Source organism: Malania oleifera, chromosome 7 (assembly GCF_029873635.1).
Source record: "Malania oleifera isolate guangnan ecotype guangnan chromosome 7, ASM2987363v1, whole genome shotgun sequence".
Taxonomy (NCBI): Eukaryota; Viridiplantae; Streptophyta; class Magnoliopsida; order Santalales; family Ximeniaceae; genus Malania; species Malania oleifera.
In genome coordinates, this window is record NC_080423.1 from 94,445,309 (window position 1) to 94,454,576 (window position 9,268).

At 36.0% G+C, this 9,268-nt stretch overlaps 1 protein-coding gene across 1 annotated transcript; it reads left to right on the forward strand.

The window, feature by feature from the left end:
- The first annotated feature begins 470 nt into the window (after positions 1–470).
- Positions 471–1,205, forward strand: LOC131160940 (pectinesterase inhibitor 9-like). Its single transcript, XM_058116812.1, has one exon. The coding sequence runs from the start codon at positions 471–473 to the stop codon at positions 1,203–1,205; it is 735 nt and encodes a 244-aa protein (XP_057972795.1).
- Positions 1,206–9,268: the final 8,063 nt, after the last annotated feature.

Sequence of the window (9,268 nt, forward strand, 5' to 3'; positions counted from 1 at the left end):
AAGCATAGATCTAGTAAAAAGAGATTTTATTTTGTTTAAATATTTATAAATAATCCATGTTAGAAATATTAAAATAAAGTAAATTAAAGTATTAAAAATGGAAAAAAATAAAAATAAATAAAAGCATATAAATAGATAGCTTGTGTCGCGTTGCTAATAAATGCGCTTATATTTTTTTAAGGTCAAAAGGAAATTAATTAAAGCAAGCATTAGGATTATAATGCGCATAGTGTTAACTTACCAACATATATAGTGGGTTGTTGTAATTGCATCAAGTGAGTTGCGGTACTACTCTACAATTTTATTAAAAACAAAAAAGAAAAAAACAATATTAGCTTATGTATCATGTCCAGGGGTATATGGGTAATTTCACATTCAGGGTTTAGGCCTACTTAAGCCCCTCGAATGCTATTCCATATCAATTAAGCAGAGATAGATATCACATCAAGAGAACATAAGTCAACAGCAAAATGAAAATTCTAAGCTCTCTCCTATCCATCTCCCTCTTCTCCTCCTTAGCCTTCCTCCTCCTCCCCCACCCACGCCCCGCCACAGCCACCGCCACCGCCACCCCCGTCCACCAGAACACTTCCCACTCCCACACCGCCGCCGACGCGGCCGCCTTTGCCCGAGTCATGTGTCAGATCAAAGCAAAATCCTCCAACTCATCCACTGCCGCCGGCGCCAACGCTGATTATGTTGTCTCGAGCTGCAAAACCACCCAGAGCACCGCCAACCTCTGCACCTCCTTGCTCATCCCCTTCGCGGAAGACGTCAGTGGGAACCCCGCGACTCTGGCGTGCGTCGCCATGGCTCTCTCTGCCTCCACGGTCCGCGCCATCAAGGCCAATATCACCCAAATCCGGAAAAAGGCGGACGCAAAGACGGACGCCGCCTTAAACGACTGCTCCACCACCTTCAACTCCGCCGAAGGAGCGATAAAGAAGTCGGCGAAGATGACGATCCTGCTCCTCAGTCAGGCAACGAAGGGAAAAAAGCTTAACAGCACCATAAGTAACGTGAGGACGTTGATGAGCGCAGCCCTCACGGACGAGAACACGTGCATGGAAGGATTCGGAGAGGTGGCGCCGAAGACGGATAAGAGGAGGGCGACGTTGAAGAAGATTGTGGGCAATGCGGTGGGGCAGACGCAGATTGCGCTGGCCATCTTTGAGCTTTACGCTAGAAAACTACTTAGCACTTAATTATATAATTATATATATATATATATATAAGAATTAAACTACTTAGCGCTTCATTATATAGCATGGATGCATGCTATATATAATAATTAAGGAGATGAGTGGATGTCGGGTGAGGGTTGAAGTGAGGCTCTCCATGCATGCAGTCTAGTTACATATATCAATATTAATTATCTCTATTATATATGTATGTATCTGTGTGTAACATGCATGGGCAAAACATGCGTATTGTGTAACTCAAAGTTCTCTCATTCGTTACTGTTGCATTTTAACTTCTCAATAAGTATTTTCAGCTTTGCTTTGTTCAGGCCGCAGGAGTTTACATACATATATGAATGCATGGTGCCATTCAAGTCTTCTGACCCTAAATTCTTATCAATTATTAGCTTGATCTTTCCGTTCCTTTTCTAATAAACAAAGCAATTTAATTTGTTCAATCTATATATTCTCAGTTGCAATTAATGTGCTAGCTGCAGATCGCTTGTAGCTAGGCAAATAAAAAAGTAAACATAGAGTTTTTAAAAAGAAATGAAGAATAATTAAGGATGCAATTATACCATTTGATTAAAAAAAAAAAAAAAAAAACGTATTTACATATGATCGACTTTTAAGTGGGTGATTAATTAATTCATATGGATATCCACTAAAATACACACATATAGGTAGGTTTGATCTTAATTAGTTTGGACCAAATGAATGTTGGATATGATGTCCAAGTTGACGATTTGAAAGTGATAACTATGTCCATGTACGCATCTTGCCTTTCTCTCTTTTTTTTTTTTTTTTTGAATGAGTGTTTATTTTTTCTTTATGATGTGGAAACTTCAGCTACTGACAAGCCCTTTGGACTCCCAATGCGGCACCAAACTCACGGTGTGGAAATATTACCGTCCGCCCATTGATGCATCCCTTGTAATTCACCATGTATACCACAAGTGAAGAATCGAACCCACCCACCCAATGAATGTTAATTTATAAGAAAAACAAGTTCAATGATTATCAAGCCAGATTAATTTGGAGAAGTCCAGTATATGATAGTCTTTAGTTGGGACTCCATCAAGGATAGGAGTGAGCAAACGGTCAGTTTGGCAAAAGTCGGTTAACACTAATCACTAACCGAATTTGTAACGACCCGGATAAAAGGTGGAATTTAGATAATAAAAAGGGAGGAAAAATGAAAACAGAAACAGAAGAAAGCTACCAAGTTTCGTCGACGAACACAGGGTTTCGTCAACGAAGGCTTTAAGGATTTCATCGACGAACACAAGGCTTTGTCGACGAAGAAATACCGAGAGACGGTTTAGGCTACTCTAAATTTTGTCGATGAACACAGGGCTTCGTCGACGAATTTACTGAAGGATTCGTCGACGAAGTGACATGTCTCGTCGACGAATCTAGCAGTATAAATAGTGGAAAACGGGGATATTTTGTCATTTTCAGCGTCTCTCTCTCTCTCTCCTCTCTCTCTCCTACGTCTCTCTCTCACTTCTCTCTTTGATTTTGGCCCCGTCAGTCGCTGGATCGAAAATTTGAGGCTACCACAACGCTCCTGGCGAAGTTCTCTACGAGTTTGCCGAAACAAATCGTTGGAGAAACGAAGTTGGAGATCATCCCTAATTTGAGGTAAGGTTTTTTAAGCCAAATTTGGTCTTGCAATAGTTATAAGAAATGATGTGCACATGAAAATACTGAAGTTTAATACTGAAAATTTTAAGTTTCAGGGTATTGATCAGGAAATCCTACGGGGGTCAGGTTAGGATATTTTAGGGGCTTTCTCAGTAGTCAGGTAAGGGAATAAACTAAAATAGTTATTTTCCATGCAAATTATTATTAATTATGAGTAAATTTATTTTTAGAAAAGCATATGTTATATTTGTTTATTACGAATGAAATGTACGATTGAAAAAATACTATTATGATGATAAAATGTATATGTATGTATGAGATGTTAGAAAATCACGAGTTTAGAATATAAAGTACGACTTTAAACAGCACATGTGTGGCATGAACATTATTTTACGTGAAATATATTATGATAAGAAAGATTTTACGAGCAAAGTATGTTTTCAGGTATTATGAAAAGATGAGTTATGTTGTGATAATTTTGACGAATAGATGATAAATGATTTATTTTCAGAATGTATATACCTGAAACGATTCTGGCGCGAGACCGTATTTATGTTATCAGCACGAGGCCATATTTATGTTATCGACACAAGACTGTATTTATGTTATCGGCACGAGGCCGTATTTATATTAATGGCATGAGGCCGTATTTATGTTATCGGCGCGAGGCCGTATTTATTTATGATTTCAACATGAGGCCGTACTTATGAAATTATGAAAGATGCTATATTACCATGTACTATATGTTATCAGAATCCGAATGTTAGTTTAGTTCAGTTCAGGAGCTCGATACCTTAGCTATATGTAGATCGGATATCTACGTTCAGATTAGTGCTAACCATCCCACAAGGGGATGAGAGATAGATAGTCGATGTGGCTTTCAGTAGAGTGTGGACGTCCACCTGGCAGTCCGGACCAGGGTGTGACGGGTTCATCATACTTACAGACATATTTGACTCAGCAGTGGTCGGTCAGCCATTGTCGGGTCCCGCCTTCGGGCTACACAACCCATCATAAGGGGTAATACATGACACCAACTAGTTATTCATCCTGAGTATATTTTTAGTATTACAGTTATAGCAGATGTCTTATGTACGTTATGAGTTATTAGCAAATATGAAATGTATAGTTATTCAATATGATATGACGAATGTTTTCCAATTTATGTAATGTACTGTATATGTATAATTGCGGTAAATGTTCATGTTGTCATACAGCTGTATTTAGTTTATTTTCCCTTACTAAGAAATGTCTCACCTCCGAATATTAAATGATTTTCAGGAAACCCAGAGAGACCGGCGGGTCAAGGCCGCTGCTGAGTGGGTTTAGCTTCCCTACTAGAAGGGTAAGCATTGAACTAGGATCATGAGATTTTTGTTGTATGATCCTAGTGTTATTTTGACTTTTTGGAAGAGTGTAAATAAACACAATATTTTGGGAATGTAAATAACTCTGGTATTATGCTTTTTAGATAGATGATTGAGATTTTATTTTACTGCTACTTAGGTTTCCGCTGTGAATGACAGGTGTCCTCGTTACCCACGGGTACAGGTTGATTTTTCCATTCATTTGCATAAAATGTTAAAGGAAATTAGGGTCGCTACGGAATTGATCGAATTAGTTATTGTAACCGAACCATACCCGATCGAACCAACTGTTCGGGTAATTGAGTTAACGGAATTTGACTGAATAAATTTAAAATTAATTGTAAAAAAAAATATAATTGCAAATTTTGTTTCTAGTTTACCAAGTCCAGCTTAATTAACTATTAATTTTATTTATTAAAGAGATATATTAAGAGTAAACATTTAAGATTTAACATAAATCACATATTAATATTACTAATTTATATTTAATTATTAATTAATTAGTAATTCAGGTAATTCAGTTAACCAAATTAAAGATTCCTCATACCCGAACTGAAAACCGAATACCTAAAATTATCCATCTAGAACCGAACTGAACCGAACCTATATATTAACCGAACCGAACCGAACCAACTAAACTTGGTCAGTTAATTTGATTAATTTGGTTAAACCCGAATTATGCTCACCCCTAATCAAGGATGCCTGCCTCAATCGAAATTGAGCTTCAATGCATGCATGTAAATAGTGGGACCAATCATGGATTGCATTTCAAGTGCAAACATGGGTTATTTGGAGTGGTGAAGAAGGGTATTCTTTCCAATCCATGACCCCCATAATTTTGTGTGTTTGATCCCTTATTTTCTACCTTTTTTCAATTTTCTAAAAAGCTTTGGATATTTTTCCTAGTTAAACTCTATTTTTTATTTTCTTTATTTTGGTTAATTAATATTTTAAAAAATAAATAAATAAATAAATAAATAAATAAATAATAATAATAATAATAATAATAATAATAATAATAAAAGATAACTAGCTGGTCGACCAGAGTCACCCAACCTAAAGGGCGGTCGCCAGTTTTTGTCTATGTGTGGGCACGTGAACATGCGCGAAGATTATTGTCTTCAAATTGTAATCTTGTAATCCAGTTGACCAAGCTCCCAACCCTAGCTGACTGGATTGGTTCAAATCCCCAAAAAAAAAAAAAAAAACAAGAGAAAACACGTTTTGTGCATTTTCGACAATTCCACGTGTCTTCCAATGGTCAACATCTTCCCCATATTAACCTAACCTCCAAACTGTCCATTCTTACACATTTATAAAGTTAATGTTGAAATTTTCATTCTCTCTCTTATTTTATTGTCTATAAAATGCACAAAAGGACCAAAAAGGGTATAATAAATCTCTTTTATATATAATTAAATATTTAAATAAAGACCCACGAAACCAATGAATAGCCCCTAATATAAAGGCTCATAAAATCTTAATAAATCCTGATAAAGAGGGATTCAATGAGGAAAAGATCTAGACAACTATAAAAGGTCACTCCAAGAAGAGCTAAAGTCATCTCATATCATTTTATGTAATATTGTTGTCATCTATTTAAGCACCCTTCTATTTTCCTAATTAGGCATCAAAGTTGTAATCCGAGGATTTTAGAACCATTTTTTTTTTCATAAAATATTATTACTCTGATAATACTCTAATACCATAATCTATAGTCAAAGTCAACTTGAACCCATAGGTACCGGGGATTTACTTGTTTATATATACATATCACATAAGCAGTGGAATCAAAATACACTTTACATATACGCCACACCAGAGTCACACTATTACTACATATAAACATAAATACCCCAAAAATCCATCATATCCTCGACTCGACCACTTACCCTGCTACTGGGTGAAACCAACGAACTCCTCAGTCACGGAGCTCGCTCCACTCTTCTGTCGGGATTTCCTGAAATATTTGTAATGCTAAGGTGAGACACCTCTCAGTAAGAGAAATAGATTAATATCAGTGTATGGTAGCATGAGTTTGTCATATACTGCAAATAATTTAATCGTAATATAACTTAAGTTGTAGCTGGTAATACATGGAAAATCTGTACTTATAATGTTAGCTTTGGTGTATATCCAAGAGGAGGGTGAATTGGAAATTTAAAGCTTTCCTAGGTTAAATTCAAATCAGAGTCAGTATTTCTCAACCTAGGGTCCTTCTAAGCATTAACCAATTTAGTAGAAATAAAACTGAGTAAGAATGTAAAGTAATTGAAGCAATCTCAGTATTTCTAAACCATTCACCATAATTAAAATGACAACATTCAAGTGCGTAAATTTAAGTGCAGAAATTAAATACGACACAAGAAATGTTATCAGGGTTCGGCTAATACTGCCTACATCCCCGCTTTGGCTCACAAGCACAAGGATTCCACTAAGATTCACTTAACGGGTGAAGTGGCACCTAATATGACACGCCTTACTAGGGTAGCGCACCTAACTTTCCTAACCGAATCTAAGCTAGTCCGGGACTATTCCACAGGGTCAGTCTCCCTCTTTAGGCTCACGCCTGGAATACAACAAATGTAAACTTTTTGTACAAACCAAACCTGGTACAGTGATTGTGCTTCTCAATCAAGTAGATATGTACCAATTACAATCAATCAATGCACATCAATGATATAGGAATTATAAGCTCAGTGCTAATTGTGTGCAATCAACACTCAAGATTATATCTATACTCAATCAAGCATAGGAGTGTATGAACAAGCAATCTTTGAAAATATATATGTAAGTGTACCTCAATCACAACCTAGGGTTCAAAGATTTGCACCAAGATAAATCAAAATATCTCAACAAATATTTACTCTATATTCAAGTACAAGAGATATTCAAAACTTAGTTTGTAAAAAGATTTTTGTGCACACAAAAATTATAAGCTAAGGTATTTTGCAATCTAGATGCTAAGATCCACAAGCTTTCAAGTTTCCCACACAAAAGATTTATCAATTTAAATCAAGGAAAACTAATGCTAAAACTCTCAAATAAAAATCATTCAATCAATTAAACAAATGAGAGTTTAGGCGACTAGAATCAATGTAGAATGAAGTAGAACACTCTCACACAAGATTATCTTTCAAAGGAATGCTAAGTAGAAGAGTATTATTGGCTTGAAAGAACAAAATGGTCTCTCAAAATTCATAGAGTTTTTCCACTAATCAAATTGCTAATCTCGCTTAATCCACACAAATGAACTCATATTTACAGACCAAAGCAAAAATATAACCGTTTAGGACCTATAGGGTATTATAAGAAAAGGTTAAAAAAATTTAGAAAAATTAACCTTGCTTTAAGTTTTTTAACCTCAGTAAAACTTAAGTAACCCAATAAGATTTGGGTGGTTGAACTTAAGTTCGGTCACCCAAACAGAGTCAGCTAAAAAAATTATTTTAAACAGTTCGGGTGCCCGAGTTTGGATTCGATTGGCTGAACCAAAGTCAGAAACATTTGTGCGCGGTTTGGATGCCCGAAATAATGTTTGGTTAATTGAACTGACCAATTTGGTCGCCCAAGGCCTGATTTGAACTAAGAGGTTTGGCAGCCCGAGTTGGTGAGAAGGCCCTTTCTAAGGGTTCGGTCGCCGAGGGTGATGCATTCATTCTTGGTTCGGTCCCCCAACCTCACTCATTTTATGCTTTTTATGTTCAATTCAATTCCTTTTTACACACCTGATTATGAATGATATTTGTGCATGAGTGTTGGGACCTAGGGTCTTTCTAAGGCCTTTTTAAGTACACCTAAAAACTTGGCGTCGATCGACTAGCCTTAAAGTCATTTGATTAACGTATGGTCTATCTACGACATTTTTGAGCTTATAGATCCTACATGCATGATATGCAGTGATTATTATAGACCTTTGAAATGAAATTATTACAAACCCAAAATATATTAAAACAAATAATGAATATGTCGGGTATTCACTTCTTTTCAGATTGTCGCATGTCATTATATGAACTTGCTAATAAGAACTTATACACAAACTTGGCAACCATTAAATACCAGAGTATTTGTCATTATCAAAAATGGGAATGACCCATAGGGTCAACATATAAACATAATCATAATGAATTTACATAACATCGAAATCATCTGCTAAATTTGTATATTACTGAAATTATACCCTGGATGTCCGTGTATCATGACTCCACCCCCCATGATCTGGGATGTGCGGCCCGAAAGCTAGACCTAACCTGGCTGGCCTACCAGGTTAAGTCAAACATAACCATACTATGCACGATTGCCCACCCAACCTGACTTGCCCATCCTACTACACCGTCACGCACTTCTAACGGATCAGTAACACAATGGGTATCCTACTACACCGTCACACTTATGGGCTAATCGGCCACCGACCCACACTTCCTTACTAGTATGGTTGCACTGTCGGCTATACCTAATCTGGTCAACCCAACCTACTCACCGTAAAAACCATTGGGGTCGGCACTTAGTGGGTATACCTACTACATTGATTTGATTAGTTAGGTACGGTACTGTGCTCTTAATGTAAGTAACCATCTGGTTTCTGATACTATATAATACATTTCACAGAATATTTATATATATATATATATATATATATATTTGTTCATAAATAACATTTCCATATTCCTAAAATAAAATCTGATTTTTACATATTTCTGAATAAAACTGTTATTTCATAATTTCTGAATCATAACATCATAATAATATTGATCATGGCATCTGCGCCGGCTATCATATCTCAGCATCCGCGCCGACTATCATATCACGACATCTACGCCTACTACCATATCATAATATACTGGAAATATTCTTTAATTTCTGTACTGATTATTATCATTCTAAAATCACTATAATAACATGCTTATTCCATGAAATCAAATCATATCCTGATATACTGTTAATACATTCAATTTATACTCATGCCACACGAGTGAGTAATTCTATATAATATTACCTGGCCTGGAAAACATAATTTACTGATAAAATATTATTAAATATAAAATCATGATTTACATAATTCAACATCAGTAT

Bases quoted from the DNA above. Each gene is read 5' to 3' on its own strand.
- LOC131160940 (XM_058116812.1), top strand. From the start codon at position 471: ATGAAAATTCTAAGCTCTCTCCTATCCATCTCCCTCTTCTCCTCCTTA.